General features: G+C 48.9%; 1 protein-coding gene across 22 annotated transcripts in view; it reads left to right on the top strand.

Moving 5' to 3' along the window:
- The window catches only part of TTC7B (tetratricopeptide repeat domain 7B), a 246,032-nt gene that overhangs the window by 11,223 nt on the left and 215,451 nt on the right, over positions 1-19,358 (top strand). For 18 of the 22 annotated variants that reach the window (XM_023628265.2, XM_070249758.1, XM_023628272.2 and 15 more), the window contains exons 2-3: positions 11,884-12,038; positions 17,710-17,878. In XM_023628265.2, the coding sequence (XP_023484033.1) occupies positions 11,884-12,038; positions 17,710-17,878 (324 nt within the window). Of the gene's footprint in view, positions 1-11,883; positions 12,039-17,709; positions 17,879-19,358 lie in introns of those variants that run through there. The other 4 variants (XM_070249761.1, XM_070249760.1, XM_023628273.2 and 1 more) reach the window with 1 other exon arrangement.

The raw sequence follows: 19,358 nt of genomic DNA, 5'->3' as shown, positions 1-19,358 counted from the left end.
ACTTCCTGCCCTGCTGAGCTCTGGGGACGGGCCAAACCAACTCCAAGCCAATGACTTTCAAGTTACTTTTCTTTTCCTAGGCTAGGTTTCTGTAGGAGAATTTGTGTATGTGTGTGTGTGTGTGTGTGTGTGTGTGTGTGTGTGTGTGAGAGAGAGAGAGAGAGAGAGAGAGAGAGAGAGAGACTAATTTACTCGTCTATTCTGCCAACGCAGTGGAAGCATTGTCTTCTGTTCCCACATTTTACTCTCCCATCCTGTCCTTTCAGCTCCTGCATTGTGTGTGGACATGGGGAGGAGGCTTTGGCACGAAGCCTGGACTCCGACTACCAGGATTTTCCCAGAATATCATTTCTGCCGACTTCTTTAGAGCTCCTTAGTCTTTAACTTTTGCCATCTTTGCCTTTCATTCAAGAGTTCCAAATATCCAGGCCTCCTGAACTGGGCCACAGTTTAAACAGAGTGGAAGGGGCAGTTATGGGGCCCTGAGGTTGAAATGGGAATGTCTGCATCTGCGTCAACAGTCGAGCCCCAACTACGTGCCAGGCACCCTGAGTGGGGGAGGAGCTGAGTCTCCAGAGATGAAGGTGCTTGGTTGGGCCCTGCCCATGAAGGAGGGACATAATTACTGATGGTTCATTCCAGAAGTATGTGTGGAATACCGCCTGTGTGCTGGGTCCTGGAGATAGAGCGTGGATGTGAGAGTGGCAGGGCAGAGGTTAGAGCTAGGGTAAGAAATTACGAGGATTTTGGCTCTCACTTTGGGTGGGAGGGGCCATTGGAGGGTTTTGAGGGGAGGGGTGACATGATATGACTTACACTTTAGAACAGGTATGGGGACAACTAATCTATATTTTCTGGTCGAGGTGTGTGCCCTTGTCTTCTCCATCCTGCTGCTTGGCGATGCCCCTACCCTGGTTAGTCCCAGCTCTCTGCCCGCCTGTGTGCTGCTGGACGAAACCCTCAGCCGTGCTGACCACTCTACAGCCAATGACCTAAAGGCACGGCCTCTTTCCAGTATGTTTGTGTTCCCACTTTCGAAAACGTCTGTTTCACATGTTCCTTTTTCTTCTTAGACCTTTATATCCTCTGAATGCCGTCCTCCAACTCCTAACTCGTGACGTTGTCTCAAACTTTATGGAAGAAATAGAAACAGTTAGGAAACCTTCTCATTTCCTGCCACCAAGTCTACACGCTTTGGTCCTGTCACTCTATCTCAGGCTCTGGTTCCTTTCAAAGGCCGGCAGCCCTTCGGCTCATGCCTTCTCAGGACTTGCCTACTGCAGTCATCTCTTTGCTCTCCCGGATTGGTTCTCTGTCTGCCCCTCTCCTGGGTCATTCCCATTAGGATACACAGATGCCCTAGACTTTCCTGTTACGTATAACCTTCCTTAACCCCACACTGAGGTCTAATTACTGTCTCACTTCCGTGTCCCTTTCAGGAAAGCCTCTTCAAAGAATCGTCATCTTCTTAGCCCAGGGCTTGTATCCTCTGAACGCCCCTGGGACTTCTCATGTCAAGGTCACCCTTTGATGTTGCCTACATGTTTCCAGATCTAACGGTTATATTTGTGCTCTTCTCTTCCTTCATATTCCAGCTGCTTTTAACCCACTTCACCACTCCTTCTTTCCAGAAACTTCCTAATCTTGGTTTCTGTAACAGACACGGTCCTGGTTTCTCTTCCCTGGTCCTTCCCATTCAGTCTCCTCCAGCTTTGATCTGGACCTCCATCCGCTGACTTGATTTCTCGGGTATCAGATGTCACTGAGCTTGGTCAAAACAGAACTGTTGGTTTTATTCCTCCTCACCTCAGTAAATGGCAAAATGGTACCACTGTTTGCTCCCTGTGCAATCTGAAACGTGGGGTTTATCTGTCATCCCTCTCCTTTCCTTATCCCTCAGGCATTAGTTTCCTATTGCTGCTATAACACATTAAAACAATGTAAACTTGTTCTTTTACAGTTTTGGAGGTCAGAAGTTAAAATAGGTCTCACTGGGCCACAATCAAGTGACAACAGGGCTGGCTCCTTCTGGAGGCTCTAGGAGGACGTCTGCGTCCTTGTCTTCAGCTTCTCCAGGCTGCCTGCCTTCCCTGGCTCGGCCCCTCCTCCGTCTTTGAAGCCAGCAGTTCAGCTTCCTCCAGTCTCTCTCCCTGTGACTATGACCCCTGCCCACAGCTCCTCCTCTGACTCTGACCCGTCTACTTCCCTCTTCTAAGGACCCAGTGGGCCCACCCAAATAATCCAGGCTATTCCTCCCATCTCGAGAGCCTTAATTTAATCACATCTGCACAGTCCCTTGCCATGTAAGGTGACATATTCACAGGTTCCAGTGATTAGGACATGGATATTTGGGAGGGGGACTTTATTCTGTCTCCCCCACTTCCAGTCCCATCCATTCGTGAGTCTTGTTTATTTTACCTCCAGACTGTGTCCTCACTCAGTCTGTCTCTCCCTTTCTGCACTGTTTCTCACCTCTCACCCCCATGTCCGAGTCGCTGTCGCCTCTCACCGACTCTTGCAGTAGCCTTCTGACCACTTCTGCCATTGCCTCCACCCACTCCAACCCTGAGTTCATTCTCCACACAGCAGACAGAGGGAGCTTCTCAAAACCTAGATCAGATCATTTCCTCCCTCTGCTTACACTGCCCCCTCCACAAAGACCTCCGCTTGCACTTGGAATGAATGCCATGCTCTGCCCTTACCCGCCTCTCTGACTACCCAACCCTGGTCCATTTGTCTGCTCCAGCCCCACTGGCCTCCTTGCTGTTCCTAGAACATACTGGTTGTGTTCCCACCATAGGGCCCTTGGGAGAATGCTCTTCCCTCAGATCTCTGCACGGCTGACTCTGTCTGGTCAGTGAAGTCTCAAATGCACTCTCCATGGACATCCTTTCCGTGATCTGATCTCCCAGTCTCAAGTAGTCCCCTAGTCACTTGCTAGCATGCCACCTGTTTTAGTTCTCTGCACATCTCTTACCACTGTCTGGCCTTTTTCTGGTTTGTTTCCCTGTCTGGAAGTATAAGCTCCATGAGGGCAGAGACCTCCTCTGTCTCGTTCCCTGCTCTAAGTCCCTGGTGCTGGCAGGTGCTGCATAAATGCTGGCGGATGAGTGAACGTGCAGAGCGCTGTGACAAACGTGGTTAGCTCGGCCGAGGGGGCTGGGCAGGCTTCTCCAAGGTGACCCTGAGAGGTGTCTCACACGATGCCTGGGGTTTTGGCAGGAGAAGGGAGGGAGGTACAGCATGTCCAGATACCCTGAGTTGAGAGATTGCCACGGCCTGGGAAGGATGCTGAGGGCCTGGCATGTGTGTGCCTGAGAGGCTGGTGGCCCAGGGAGAGTGGGAGCTGGGCTCCCGGTGGTAACTGCAGACTTAAAAATCCTTCCCTTGGTTCTGAGATGGTCTAGGTCACGTGGACTCCTCTGCGGGCCACCAAACCAGCTGCTCTAGATTTAGAGCACGCTGTGACACAGGCCATCCGTTTTCTCTGTAAATTAACCAGTTAGTGTTTTGTGTAGGTGATGAATGTACATGGTAATAAAAATCAAACAGTACAAAAGGGAGTATAGAGAAAAGTAACTGCCTTCCTCTGTGGTCTCTGTGTCCTCTTGCTCCCTTCCACAGAAGCTGCCGCTCTTAGGACTTTCCCGGGGGTCCTTTCAGAAACACCAGGTATATCTGCTACCTTTATAAGAAAGTATGTTGTTGGTTTGGGTTTTTTACCCGCAATAGTGACATATTGCACACCCAGTTTTATATCTCTCTATCTTTGTGATTGTTATCTATTGCTGTGTAACAAACCATCCCAAAACTTAGTGCTTTAAAACAACCGCCTTTTATTTTTTTTCATGGTTCTGGGCTTGCCAGGGCTCGCATGTGCATCTGCGGCCAGCGTAGGTCAGCGCAGTGACGTTGCTGCCCTTGGCCGGGTCTCTTACGTGGCTCAGCTGTGGCTGAGACAACTCAGCTCTGTTCCATGTGGCCTTTCAGCCTCCTTGTCCCAGGCTAGTCTGAGCACGTTCTCATGGTGGTCACGGAGAAGTGAGAGGGAAGCAGAAGTGAATAAGCCCTTTCCCAAGCTTCTGTGTGTGTCAAATTTGCTACTGTCCCATCGGTCACGTGGCCAAGCCCAGGGTCAGTGCAGAAGGCCACAGAGCATGTGGATTCAGGGAGGCATGAAGCCCCGGGGCCATTTGTGCAGTCAGCCTACCACGGAGCTGTATTTAGGCGTGTTCCCTTTGTTTAATGGACATGCTGTGTGCCGTCGCATGGGGTACTCCGTAAGCCATTTAGCAGGTCCCCTGTTGAGGATCCTACAGGTTGTTTTCTATCCTTTGCTTTACCAGTAGGGCTGTGTGTAGTGAACATCCCTATCTGTATATCTTTGTGCTCAAGAGTGCATGCGTCTATGGGATAAGCTGCCAGAACAGGAATTTCTGGGTCAGATGGTACAGGTACATGAATCGTTTTAGAGATATTGCTAAGTTGCCCTCTATAGACACTCATCCCGTTTATGCTCCTACCAGCACTATCCTCCAGTGTCTGTTTCCCTCTCAACACTCTGGTGGGTTGGGGAAGTACTGCAGATGTCAAGGTGCCCGTGACTGACAAGAAGCCGAATGAACGAGGGGATGAAATTCACGGAGGTCGTCCTGGGACTAAGAAATGGAGAGCCTGGCTGTCTTTGCTGGGTAACAGAGGAGACACTGAAGAACCGGTTCCTGCTTGAATAGGGGTTTGTTTTTTTCTCTTGGATTGGAGCTGCAGCAGGAATGGTTTGAATAGACCTAAATGCTTCTCTATTGACATATAAACCACGTGTTTGAGATTTTTTGTATTGATATCAAGTACACCCTGGAACAGAGTAGAAACTCTAAGTTTTTTCTTTACCAGGTAATCAAACCTTTGTGTGTTCTGCTTATCCGGCAAAGGCGAAGGCAGTGAGGAAGGGGCATTCACCTCAAGTGGCAAAGGCCACAGCCCCCCCTTCCCTGGGGGATCAGGGAGCCCGAGGCCGCCTGGCGCTGAGCTCTGCCAGCCGCGAGGCTTACGGGATTGTCTGTTTGGAGATGAACCGAGGGACCAGGGTCCCTGCTGGGGGCTAGTTCCCTGCGCTCTGCTCCATGAGGGTCCTCAGGAGTGGCCTCTGTTCGGCTTCAGGCCTTATCTCTATATAAGTTGCTGGTGAGCTGGTTTCTGCAGCCTCACTTCAACCCCTAAAAATACCCGTGGGAAGGGTGAAACCAGCCCTGGGCGCCCCGAGTCCCTCCTCACTCCAGTCCCCGGAATCCCAGCAGGTGGAGCCGGAAAGGGACTTAGAAACTGCCTGTGGGGCCTTGCAGCGGACACTTGAGTAGCTTGGCCAGGGTCACACAGCTGGTTGTGAGGGAAGCGGGAACCCTTCTCTCGATGCCCATGTGCACATGGTTTGTGCCCGGCGTGCCGGGGTGACAGCATAGGGAGACGGCCTGGGTTCATGGCCCAGCTCCAAGATGGACTGGCTCTGTGACCTTTGGCCTGTTGCTTCACCGCTAGTGCCTGGTTCCCTGTCTGTAAGATGGAGATGGAGAGAATAGTGGTATTGACGTCCCGGTGTTGTTTGGAGGACTAACAGGATGATATAAACTTCTTAGCACACTCCATGGTATTTAGTGAGAACTCAGTGTGGCTTGGCTGGTAGTGAACGTTGTACCACATGTGCATCTTCCTACAAGACTGCCAGCCTCTTGAGCAACGGGGGGTGTGTCTCAGGGCTTTCCAGCCCCACTAGATCCAACAGAACCATTCTGGGAAATAGTAAGTCCAAAATGAATGCAAATAACAGTAATAGTAATTAACATTTATTCAGTACCCGCTTTGTACTATATGCGTTACATATATTATCTCACAGTAGCCAGGTGAGGAAACTAAAGCTTAGAGAGGTTAAGTAACTTGCCCAGTGCCACACAGCTGGTAAGGAAAGGAGCTTGGATTCAAGCCCAGGGCTCCCTGAGGCCAGAGTTCTTTCCTCCACATTGGACTGCTGTACTGGGCTTTTCCGTTCTGGAAAGTACATGCCTGGCCCTACCTTGCAGTCCTGCGGCTCCACCTGCAGCTGTGGAATGCCCGGTTGTGCTCTGCTCTGTGCCTGGTGAGTGTGAGAAGGCAAGTAGGGCGGGGGGAGACCTCGATTTCAGTCTCTCATGAGGCAGAATACTGATGTACGGGTCCCCGTTCCCTGTTACACCTGGAAGCTTGCGGAGTCCGTAGGGCTCGCGCGGTCCCTTCCCACTTCTCACGGATCGCTTTCTTCCGTTGCCTCATGTCCAGTGTCCTGAAAACTGTTTTTTCACGTATTCTGTCTTGTTGTGGTGGTTATTTCATAGAGGAGGGTAAATCTGTTCCATCTTGGCTGGAAGGGAAAGTCTATATTTAACATTTTGATCCTCTTTTGTTTTATAGTTAATTCTTTAATCCAGCTGGAATTAATTTTCTTGGGTGCCCTGAGGTGCCTTTTTTCCCTTGTGCCTCATTGTCCTAGCATGTAGCTGGACACACCATTGGGCAATAGCAGCTGGTTGGGGGCCGTTTTGTTGCTGGTGGATTCTGATCGGGAGCCTGTGAGGTCCTTGACAAGCGCAGCCAGAGTCTGGGGCGCGTTGGTCCGGCGCCGCGCCCCCTCCGTTGTTAGGACTGAGGCCTGCAGCCTCTGCATCATTTTCTGGCCTGAGCTGTCGACGGGTTTAAGATCTCTGCCCTCCTGGTGGGGAGAAGGAGGGTCGGGGAAGTCACCTTTTTAAAGAAGAACAAAGAAAACCTAATTTTCTTGGGAGATTAGTTGGAGCCTAAAAATTTTAAAAATTTAAAAAATGATTTTGTAGCCGTTATGCTAAATTTTCAAATTAGATTGTAAGCTCTTTGCTGAGAGCATACCGCTCCTTCCAGAACTGAGGAGCTGATCCTTGCCTACCTAGCAGGAAACTCCCCCAACTGTTCCCCTTGTCCTCTCCCTGTCCTTCATGGTTCAGCGCCAACAGACTGCTGGGAGTTCCCCAAACAACGAGGCTGTGTCATGCCTTGGCATATTCTGTCCCTTCTGCCTGGATGTCTTTCCCCACGTTTTCCACCTTGCAGACATACACCTGTCATATTCTGGGTGAAGGCTTTGTCCCCTTCTCCTCCACCCATCTGGGCCTGTACACATCGCTATTAGATCTGCATTGTGTTGAATGCTCCTGAAGGACTAGAACCTCCATGAGGGAAGGACCATGTCTCCTAATTCTGAGGAGAGCCTCTTTGTCTCAGGGGAGCCTTTCCCACGGCACTCCTGGGTCTTCCCGATAGAGCTGGGCTCTCTCCACAGGCTGGCTGCAAGATTCTGGTATATTCCCTGGTGTCAGGAGATCAATGAACTAAAAGGACATGGATCCCACAGAGCACCAGAGGAGTGGTTTTTACACGGCTCTTTAACCATGCGGGCCTTTGGTTAGATAAACGTTTCTGCGAGCCTCCATGTAAAACCAAGGAAACAGGAGAGGCGAAGGGCCTGAGGGTTCTGCCTAAGCCCTCGGTTGCGTTCTGCGGGATTCTGTTTAGGAACGAGAGGACCTGGGGTGAGAGTTGGTGAGGAGCTCTCGGGCAGTGGCTCTCAACTTCAAGCCTGTGCCGTGTTTGGGAGATCTAGTTAGGATACTAGTTTGGCCACTGTCACAAAGGTCAGAATAACAGTGACTTAAGCAACAACAAGGTAAAGTTAATGTTTCTCTCTCATGTAATAATTGATCATAAACAGCCCAGGGCTCGGTGGCAGCTCCTGGGTGTCGGGAATCAAGGCTCCTTATTTGTGCTGCTCTGCCATTCTAGTAGGTGGCTTCCATCTCGTGATCTAGACAGATATGCCATTTTCCATCAGCACAGCCACATTCCAGCTAGTGGGGTAGGGTGAAGAGGACCTGGAGGGCAAGCCCCTTCCCTCCAAGGGCACAGTCCAGAAGCTGCATACAACACTTCTGCTGACATCCCGTTGGCCATAGCGTAGTCACATGGCAGCATCTAGCTCCCAGGGAGCCTGGGAAATGTAGTCTTTTGCTTGACAGCTATGTGCACTGATAAAGCTTGGGGATTCTAATGTAAAGGAAGAAGAGGTGAATGAATATCTGGGGACAACTGGCAGATTCTGCCACAGGCAGGGCCAGGCCTAACCCTGGAGGATGCAGTCCAAGTGCCTCGGCCTGTTGTCCAATTAATGCACCATTTATTGAGGACTGACTGTGTGCCAGATGTTGTCCTCAGGCCTGGGACGTAAAAATAAGTAGCACACAGATGCTTCCTTCAAGCCTGTCCTTACAGTCTAAAAGTGGCAGACAGTTATAGAAACACCTAGGTTGGGGTGCTCAAGGTTCCTGGGGCAGCTGGAGGTGGCTTGGGATGGGGTACATGTGGGGAGAGATCAGCGGTAGGTGTTTACCAGTAATGCTGAATGGTGTCCTCAGCATTCCAGAGTATTCCAAAGGCTTGGAGGAGTGAACTGGGCTAGCACATGCATGCAGAGGACTTGGCCAGGACCTGTTTTCCATGCCAAGGGATTCGGACCTCATCCTGTGGTGGTGGGGCTGAGTAGGGAGGCAGGGGGAGGAGGAACCATTAAGCCCCCACTTTCTGCTCCCAGCTGAGTCTCTTGCTTGACTTCTTACACACCCACACCCCGCTCTCCAGCCACTCGGTTTAATGTACTTTCCTTGCCTTTGTATTTTTCTTATGCTGTTCCCTCCTCCTGGTTTGCTCTTCCCTGTATTGTTTACTAGTCCAGATCCTCCTCATCCTTTAAGGCCCAGTTGAGAGGTGTGGTCACTCCAGGCCACAGCGTTTCCCCCTGAGAACTCGTTAACTCTACTCCACAGTCTTGCTATGGTCGTGGTATTGTCCCCATCTTATAAATGGGGACTTGATGCTTCAAGAGGGTAAGTAACGTGCCCCCCTCCCACAGCTGGAAAGAAGTAGCAGAGGCCCTGATCTGTGGTCCTTTCTTATGGTGGGGGTTCTGCTCAGGGCAGCCATTTCCAGAGCAAAGTCAGAGGAACCCGCAGCGTGGAGGCCAGCGGGGGGCGGGGAATAATGTGGAATAATGCAGAATAGCGCGGAATAATGGGGAGAGAGGAATCCTCAGTTCAGGTGTACAGAGGGGCTTTCTTAGAATCCCAAAGTGCTGAGGTTAAATCCTAGGGCCAAAGTCAGTGAGAAACTGGGATGTAAATCTAGGACCCTGAACCTCATTTTATTTTTTGGAAATTTAAAACGTACAGAAAATTAACTCAGTGTATACTGATCATCTCACTACTCAGAAGTAACCGCTATTAATGTCCCAACATATACACTTCCAATTTTGGAAGAAGAGTTCCAGTTTTTTCTAAAAGTAATATAAAATGATTCTGCTCAATAAAAATGATTCAAATGACCAAGATGAGAGTTAAAAACGTATCCCAAATCTCATCTTTCAGAAATTCCTGTCATTTACTCTTAAGTGGTACTCATTCTAGACATCTTTCTAGGAACGTGGACAGATACCAAGATCAACTGACCTACTTTTATCAACACTGATCATACTTCTGTCCAGTTTGATAGCCACCAGCCTCGTGTGGCTCTCTACCACTTGAAATGTGGCAGGTTCCAATTGAGACGTGCTACAAGTATAAAGCACACGCTCAATCTGGAAAACTTAATATGAACAAAGAATGTAAAATATCTCAATAATTTAAAAATATCGATTACTTGTTAAACTGATAATATTTTGGATATATTGAGTTAAATAAAATATATTATTAAAATTAATTTCACTTGTTACTTTTTTCTTTTTTAATAAAGCTCCTAGAATTATAAAAATAACATGTCGTTTGTATGTATTTCTATTGGACAGTAGTACTCTATTTAAAAAATAAAGCGTTAATAAATATTAATGGGAAAAAAGAAACCAAAGGGAATCTAAAGGAATTGTTGAGCTCCAAATAAACACTTCACCACATGGTGTCATTTCCTAACAGTTCAAAAAGTTTAAAAAAGATTAGAATCATGTTTTTTTTCTTTAAACATATATTACAGTGTTTTGAAAGATGAGGCGTGGCCCTCTGAGGCTCCTCCCAGTTTTTGGTATGTTGTTGCTTTTCATTGTGTTGGTTTCTAGAGGTTGGTCGTACCCCGTTCCCTGACTGTAATTCTGTGGGCATGTGGTATTCCGTGTGTCAACGCTCTGATACTTACAGTCAGCCTTTTGCCTACACGTCCTTCATTGCTGGGTCCTGCAGTTCTTTATTGGCTGGATTTCACTCGGAGGAAGGACTCCTGCTTCAGGGAGGATGCTGCTCGTGGCTTTCGTACCTGACGTACCTGGCTGGTGTTTCAGCTGTGTCCAGTCCACTTGGGTTATACTTTGTGACCCTCTGTCCTCTGCAGACATTGCGTCATTGTCTTCTGGTGTAGGAGGCTGTGGTGGTCCTGCCTGACGTTCTCATCTTTTTCTTCTTGGACAACTGAAGAAATCTTGTGTTCAGTAACTTAACTGAGCCCTGTTTTAGTGCTGCTTGGCTCCTCCAACGACCCTGTTCTCTTCTCTAAAAGATTATTTTAGGCTCCCCAGTGCACGGATAGAGGCACTGCTGGGAACTATGGGCTCGGAAGCTTTGGCTCACTGGCCAGAGGACTTGGAAAGGCTCTCGTTATAGCTCTCAGCCTTCAGTGGCCCTACTACCCACAATCTCAGTGGGTCCTCCATGATTATTTTTTAAGTTAATTTTAGATTGCACAAATAATAGGCAAATCTGTTCTCATTTTCTGTATCATTCTGGGACCAGAATGTTAAATGGTAAATGATAAAGCTAAAGTCCATTTTGGCCTCTAACCCCAGCTGAGGTCCTCCTCTCCTGCACCCCAGCGGTAACTGCAATCATGGATTTGAGGTGTATCCTTGCAGACCTTTTGTTTTGTTTTGTTTTTTGAGGAAGATTGGCCCTGAGCTAACATCCGTGCCCATCTTCCTCTATTTTTTATATGTAGGATGCCTGCCACAGCATGGCCTGATAAGCGGTGCGTAGGTCTGCACTCAGAATCCGAACCGGAACTGCTCTTATATTTTAATACAGTTATGTTCTGTCCCATCACAGAAAAAATAGACTGTGCTCAGGCTGGTGTATGAATTGTTCTAGGTTTATTCAGAATGTCTAGATGTGTGGATTCCAAAGAGCTGCTCCTGGAGTGAGCTTTTTATTCTCTTTAATGAGCCAACGCAGACATTGACAAAGTTATAACTGTAAGTAGTGTACTCTTCGGAATAAAACCTTCATAAACATCCCCAGGTACCAGTATCTGTATAGTTTTGACTTTTAGGCAGAAACAGATTACATGCATTCAGGTCATTTTGACACAAACTGGTTTTAAGAATCCGATAGTACAAGACATTCTGTCAGCTCATATCCATATATAAGGCCATGGAACACAAAAGAGCTAGGAGATTTCACTGAATCACTCTTGGAAAATATATAGTATTGGGGTTTTTGTATGTGTTTTGTAAAGATCATACTGAGCAAAACATAAGACAACTTTGTGTTTTTTCTACTGAACTTGAGCTCTCTCCATGTTAATATGCATCCATCTTTCCAGAGTCAATAAACGTGTGACAAAGGAACGACTGGGTGCTTGAGCTTCCAGCTGTTTGAGTACATACTACTGGAATGTTCTTTACTAATGAACTGAATCACTGTAAGATGGTGCCTACTGGGACTCCATCTAAGGTTATGAAGTTCCAGAAGGGCCTTGCTGGGGGCCTGGAGCAGGAGGTGGTCCTGATTCTTGGGGGTTTCCCGGCACACAGGCCCATCCTGGATCCCATTTAGCTTCTCCCTTTGTTCTGTGTAGATGACATGGCAGAACTCCTCCTCGGGGAGTCGAAGCTGGAGCAGTACCTGAAGGAGCACCCCCTGCGCCAGGGGGCCAGTCCCCGAGGCCCCAGGCCCCAGCTGACTGAGGTGCGCAAGCATCTGACCGCCGCCCTGGACCGAGGGAACCTCAAGGTACTGTGGGTCTCTGGGATGGCGGGGCGACAGTGTGGAGAGGCTGGCTCCACCTCCTCGGGGCGTGCAGTTGCAAAGGATGACAGCGATGAACCGGGCAATGTTGGGGGCACAGCTGCACACTGCCGTGGCTTGTCTTCCCAGCTCCCTGTGTGACTGTGTGTCAACCCCTAGGCTGGCTGTGGGTCCAATAAGGTCTCTCTAGTGAGAGTCTTTAATGACACATTATCCTGAAAAGTGGCACTAATCTTCCCCAGGTGCTTGACATAAAGCTGTTGTATGAGGCCCAGAGCTCAACCTGACACCTTGTCCCACTACGGAAAAGAGAGAAGTTAATCAGGAGTGTCACTTACTGCACGATTTCCTGCCTAAAATATGTGGCTCGTGAATGTCCCAGGCCGCTCTGGCTCAGAGCTGTGTGAGGTGTCATGCTGGTGACAGCAGGCCTGGTAGCTTGCTGTGGGAGGGAACCAGGATGGCCCTTCCCTGAGCAAGGACCCTAGTCAGGCCCCAGGAGACCTTCAGCGCTGCCCTCTGTTCTTCCACTCTGTTTTCTAGTCTCTGTTTATACTCAGCTTTCCCTCTCCTCTCACGTGGCTTTCCTTTCCTGCTTCTTTTGAATCCTCTTTCATCTCCTTGCCTTTGCTCCGCCTGCCCCTCCTCATCCCGTTAGCTCACTTGCTCACTCCTGCTCTGACTGCTTTCCTGAAGTCACCCTTGCTCAGCCCCGCTTCCATCAGCTTCTTTAGGGTCCTTTATTTTTGTTTTTAGAATGTATTTTCTATCGAGGATGGGCAGTCTTCAATGAACTTTTGAAGCTCTGAATTTTTCCTCCTCCTTTCCCTCCCTTCCTCCTTCCCTCTTTCCTTCTTTCAATTGTGGAAAAATGTACATAAGAAACAATTTACCATTTGGCCTTTTTTGTGCGTGTGTGAGGAAGATTGGCCCTGAGCTACATCTGTTACCAGTCTTTCTCTTTTGCTTGGGGAAGATTGTCGCTGAGCTAACATCTGTGCTAGTCTTCTGCTTATGTGGAATGCTGCCACAGCGTGGCTTGAGCAGGGGTGCTAGGTCCGTGCCTTGGATCCAAACCTGCAAATCCTAGGCTGCCGAAGCAGAGCACACAAACTTAACTACTATGCCACCGGACCGGCCCCTGGCCGTTTTTCAGAGTACAAGTTCAGTGGCATTAAGTATACTGACATTGCTGTGCAGCCGTCACCACCATCCATCTCCAGAACTGTTTTCATCTTGCAAATCTGAAACTCTGTGCCCATTAAACACTAACTCCCCACCTCCCCTCCTCCCAGCCCCAGGAACGCCCATTCTACTTTCTGTCTCTAGGATTTTTACTCCTCTAGGGACCTCATAAATGAGATCACACAGGATTTATCTTTTTGTGACTGGCTTATTTCATCAGTATAATGTCCTTGAGGCTCATCTATGTTGTGGCATGTGTCAGATTTCCCCTCGTTTTTAAGGCTGAATAATATTCTGCTGTATGTATGTCTGCCACATGGTGTTTATTCTTTCATCTGTCAGTGGACACTTAGATTGCTTTTACCTTTTGCCTATTGTGAAAAATGCTGCTATGAATGTGGGTGTACAAGTATCTCTCTGAGATCTTGCTTTCAGTTCTTTTGGGTATATCCTCGGAAGTGGAATTGCTGGATCATATGGTACTTCTGTGTTTAATATTTTGAGGAGCCACTGCACTATTTTCCATAGCAGCTGCACCGTTTAACATTCTCACTAACAGTGCACAGGATTCCAATTTCTCCACATCCTTGCTAGCATTTTTATTTTATTTTCTGGGTTTTTTTTTTTTTTTGTAGTAGCCATCCTAATAGTTTTGAGGTGGTATTTCCTTATAGTTCTGATTTGCATTTCCCTAATGATTAGTTGAGCATCTTTTCCTGTGCTTGTTGGCCATTTGCATATCTTCTTTGGAGAAGTGTCTACTCAAGTTCTCTGCCCATTTTTTAATCAGGTTGGTTTTGTTGTTGTGGTTGAGTTGTACCTCTGACCTTTTAACCTTGATGATTTCTCTTTCGTTTTCCTCTCTTCTGGTCTCAGAGTCCTCTGGGGCCACTTCTTTGGACTTTGCTCTCCTGCTTGTGTGCATTTCCCCCAGAGAAGCCATGTTTTCCTCGGCATTGCTTTTCGTATCTGTACTGGAAACTCGTGCCTATTCCCAAATTGCTGTGTGACCCCAAGGAGGTCATTTCCCTCTCTGGGGCTTAGTTTCTTAGGTTTGAATGGGGTGGGCTGTTGGAGGGTAAGCTTGGACCCCCCCAGCTCCTACATATTCCAAGCCTGTGAGCTTTCATTCTGAGGTGTCCTTCCTCTTTGTCGCCTGCTGCAGTTGAGGGCTTGGGCAACACTTGAATGCATTAGTGTTCGTGCTTGTCTGTTATATAGCCACAGGCTTCTGGAAACCCTGACAGAGAGCCTCCTTTCAAAATGGCCTTTGTGTCTGTCTGTCTCCACTGGACACAGCCCCCAGCGGCCCCTCAGAGGCTGGTTCGAGAGCATCACTTTAACATAGGCAGTCCACATTCTGAAGGACGCCAGGCTGCATCTGGGGCTTTAAAAACCAAGTGTTTTCTCTTTCCTTGTTTGGTTTCTTGCAAAGGGCCCTACCACACTTTCCTCCAAAGTTAGGGAACAGTTGTCTCTGTGACACTAGTGGGTCTTGATCCGTGGGAAAGGGTGGAGGGATGGTGGGCACATGGGTCCACAGCTCACAGCAACAGCCAGTCAGACTCAAGTGTCCCGCCAGGACAGGTGAGGGTATGACTGTGTTAGGGGAGAGCGGTCAAGGGTCTCTGTTCCAGGCCTCACGTCTGGCTAGTTCCTTTCCCACTTCCGACCCCTCTAACTTCATTTTGAAAAAAACGAATTTTTTATTTTACCAGGAGCTGGTAGTTTTTGCTCTGCATCCTCTATAACCCTGTGCAGTCGTAGGAACATTGAATTTCAAGTTAGAATTCCTAAGTTTGCATCCTAGTTCTGGATTTATAAACTGTGTGATTTGGGGAAGTTATTCAACCCCTCTGAGCTTCACATTTTTCATCTGTAATTGAACTTAGCTCAGGGCCGTTTTGAGGCACAGATGTGGGAGTTCTTTCACAACCACATGGTGCCAGATACACTGTCATTTATTGCTCCTTTATTGCTTCTCCCTAGAGAATTTTTGCCCTGTTGCCACTTTTTTTTTTTTTTTAAAGATTTTATTTTTTCCTCTTTCTCCCCAAAGCCCCCCCGGCACATAGTTGTATACTCTCCGCCGCGGGTCCTTCTAGCTGTGGCACGCGGGACGCCGCCCCAGCGTGGCCCGACGAGCAGTGTCATGTCCGTGCCCAGGACCCGAACCAACGAAACACTGGGCTGCCTGCAGCGGAGCGCGCGAACCCAACCACTCGGCCACGGGGCCAGTCCTAACCCTGTTGCCACTTTTTACCTTCTTCCACCTTATAAAGAATGTTCCAAAGTCGCCCAGCTTTCGCATGGGCGTGTTGCCCCAGTACACTGGCTGCCGTGAAAATCCTTCTCTTCTTGACCTGAAGTCAGCATGTCTCTGGGCTAGGAGCTTGCTAAAGCCCTGAGCAGACCAATATTGTGCAAACACAAGTGGATGAGGCTGGAAGGACCAGAGCAGGGGAGCAGTGTGGTGTGGCAGAAAGAGCCCGGACTAGGAGTCAGCAGACCCGCTTCTGAGTCACGTCAAGAAGACCGCTAATTGTGAGCAAGGCGGCGCGGGCACCATGCTGGAGCTGTTCTCCTCCTGTCCGCAGCCCAGTGGCCGTGGCCAAGCTGTTTCCTCCCGTGCACGAGCCGCAGATGGGGCTTGCCCAGCAAGGCTCTCCCAGTGCATCCAGACTCTGCCTCTACACTTGTCATTTTCTTCAGGCTCCTGCATATTTTCCATCTGGCCCTTCACTTTTCTTTTTCTTTTTAATTTTTAAAATTCTTTGAACTTTCTTTTCTTGTAATAAAATATACGTAAGATTTACCATTATAACCATTTTTTTAAATGTCATTAAGTGCATTCACACTGTGGTGTAACCATTGCCACCATCCATCTCCAGAACCAAATACTAACCCCCCGCTCTCCATCCTTCAGTAGCCCATGGTTCTCAGTGCTGGAGGCCTGGGGGACGGAGGGAAGACGCAGCAGAATGTCCTAGGAAGACTTTTCAAAATCTCCGAGTCCCCACCCTGGTGGAGAACCCCTGTGGTGGGTGCTTTTTCTCATGGCTCTTTTTTTCTTAAGTCTGCTTTGATTTCTGTTTGCAAATATAATCCTTGTTTCTTATGTTGGTGCCTCTCCCTTTGGCCACTCTTAAAACCTTGTTGTTCCTGCAGTCCCCTTTGCCCATTCTCTCATCCTCCCTAGTGCTGCCTGTCGCCTCTGCTCCCTTTCAGGAAGTGTCTGGAAGCTGCCCAAGTCGACTGAAATAGCTGCTTCGCCAGGCTCTGGCTGGTTACCTGTGTGTTGCCCACCCCGTCACAGCTATGGATTACAGAACAGTGCAGCTTCCTGGCGTGCTTCCATAAGCTGAAAAGTCTAGCCTTGTATAGCTTGGGTTCCGCGGAGAAGGCCTGGAGAGGGTGATAAGTCTGCTTCCTTATATAGATGGCTGGGTCGCCTCTTCTTCCCCGCTGATGAGAGGGGGCGGGGGAACAGCAGAGGATGAGGCTGGCGGGTGTGGACTGCAGAAGCCAGCTTCTCCTGCCTGGAGAGGAAGGAGAGCCCATCCGAGGACTGTTAGAGCTTGCAGCCTCTGGGGAGGGGACCAGGGGTCAGTCACCTTAACAAGCCAAAATGGCTCAGTGAGCAAAGGTCATCCCTGGAGAGAAGGCAAGTCTTGATTTTGCACCAATTTAAAAAGCCTCTCTTCTTGGGTTGTTGGGTTACAGGCTTGTGGTCCACCTCCATGCAGGATGTCCTTCTTTGAGGCAGGTGCTTATATGTTTTGTTCATAAAGCATTCCTTTCGTTCTTGGCCCAGCCTGGCCCAGCCCAGCTCAGGGGCCTGAAGGGAGGAACCTCAGAGTTTTCCTTTGTTTTGTTTTGCAACAGCTTTATTGAAATATAATTCACATACCATATAATTCGCCCATTTAAAGTGTACAATTCAATGGGTTTTAGTATATTCACAGAGTTGTGCAACCGTTACCTCAATTTTAAAACATTTTTCCTCACCCCCAAAATAAACCTGCAACCATTAGCAGCCTCCTGCCATTCCCCCGGCCTCCCAGCCCTGGGCAAACACTAGTCTACTTTCGGCTTCTGTAGATTTGACCATTCTGGCTGTTTCATAGAATGGAGGAAGCATACAATATGTGGTGACTGAGCTTTCCACCCGGCACAGTGTTTTTGAGGTTTACCCATGGTGTGGCATGGGTCGGCACTTCATTCCTCGTTATGGCTGAGTAATATTACGTTGTGGTCGGACCACATTTTGCTTACCCACTCCTCAGCTGATGGGCGGACGTGTGGGTTGTTTCCACTTTGGGGCTGTTGTGAACGGTCCTGCTGTGAACATTTGTGCCTACGTTTTTGTGTGCAGAGCCGGGGGGCTTTGAATCCGTGGATGGCTGGGCCCCGAAGGAGCATCACACATAGTATCGGAGGAAAATGATTTTTTCTCTCCTTTTCCTTCTAGTCAGAATTCCTACAAGAATCCAATCTGATCATGGCCAAGTTGAATTACGTGGAAGGAGATTACAAAGAAGCCCTCAACATTTACGCCCGGGTGGGCCTCGATGACTTGCCGCTCACCGCCGTCCCTCCATACAGGCTGCGGATGATCGCAGAGGCCTACGCCACCAAAGGTGAGCCTGCGCCTGCTCGCCCGTGGGGCTTTCCCCCAGCTCATGCTCTCTGGAGCCAGCAGAGCCCCCTGCAGCCTGCAGTTACCCCTGTGCCCTCGGCTGGGGCCACGCTCTGGCCACTCCCAGCAAGGGCGCTGGAGTCGGCCCCACTGCAGGCGTTGGATAATTTTAAGCCCCGAAACACGGTGTTTCCTCAGAGCCTCAGTTCTTCAATTGTCACTGAAGGAAATGAAGGAAAAACATTTGAACAAAGTTTCCTGATAATTAATATGCAACTTAAGTGAGGACTTTCCTTGGTAATTAAGATGCTGTGCAGCATATAAGGGGTTCTTGCCATGTGATAATTGTCCACATGGCTGAACACATTTTTATTCATTAATGCCACCTCTGGGTTAATTAAGGCTCAGGGTTGCTATATATGGCAGTCACTGTAACAGTCAGTCACCCAGTGTTTAACTGTGTGCCTAGGAGTTCAGGGGTGGAAGGAAGGGTTGACATCCCCCCGATGGCCGTGAAGAAGTTTGTAATTTAATGTGAGAGAATGCAGTCCCATGGAAAGAAAAATGACAGAGAGGCAGGACATGCACAGATGTGACCTTTTCAGGTTGCTATGTCCTCATCTGTGAAATGGGTGTAATCACATCCACTTCATAGAGTTGTGAGGATTAAGTCACATAACGCATGTAAGGTATTTGACGCAGTACCTGGCACATACTGAATGATAGTTTAAAATCTCAGCTCCAAACAAGGCAGTAAATGGTAAAGGCCAGGCCCGGGTAACAACTTTTCAGAGGCAGGAGAGGTCACTGCAGGCCTGCAGAGCCAGGAAGGCTTCCTGGAGGAGGAGAGACACTTTGACTTGGACTTTAATGGCCACAGTAATAAGGGGACCATCTGAGGCAGCTCCTCTCCTTCCTGCCAGCTACTGTGCAAACCATGTGTTGTGACTGCCTGTGGCTGGCACAGAGGCCAGGGCGGCTTAGGGGTTGACCCTCCAGAACAGCAGTGAACTGGCCACTTGGATGCTACCAGCTGTCTGACTTAGTTGTCCTGTGCAATGTTGAACAAACACAGAGCCTGAGGCACACTTAAGAGCTTTGTGATGGGGGTGACAGATTCACCTAGTTCCCCGGGCAACCTCGAGGACCGCCAGATTCATCTCATTGATCTTCTGAACGTCCCTGCGGGCTGGGAAAAGATGCTGTCTCTCTCGACAGAGCATTCTGGCAGTTTAATGGGCACAGTCCTTTGAGGCTGTCTCAGGGGGTCCTGACAGCGCCTGGCCTGTGTTTGCCTCTGTCTGAGCCATGGGGTGTGCTGGGGTCTGTGCCACACAACTGGCCTCTTCTCTCTCTGGTGCTCACTCAGCCACCTCACATGCCTTAGGCTTAAGGGAGATACGTGTGTATGTGTGTCACTTTGGGCCAGGAACAATATTCTGCAATGAGAGCAAAGCTTCACCTGGCACTTTCCAGTCACC

Source organism: Equus caballus, chromosome 24 (genome assembly GCF_041296265.1).
Source record: "Equus caballus isolate H_3958 breed thoroughbred chromosome 24, TB-T2T, whole genome shotgun sequence".
NCBI classification, from domain to species: Eukaryota; Metazoa; Chordata; class Mammalia; order Perissodactyla; family Equidae; genus Equus; species Equus caballus.
The sequence above is the reverse complement of the archived record's forward strand: the minus strand, read 5'-3'. Positions and strand labels throughout refer to the sequence as shown.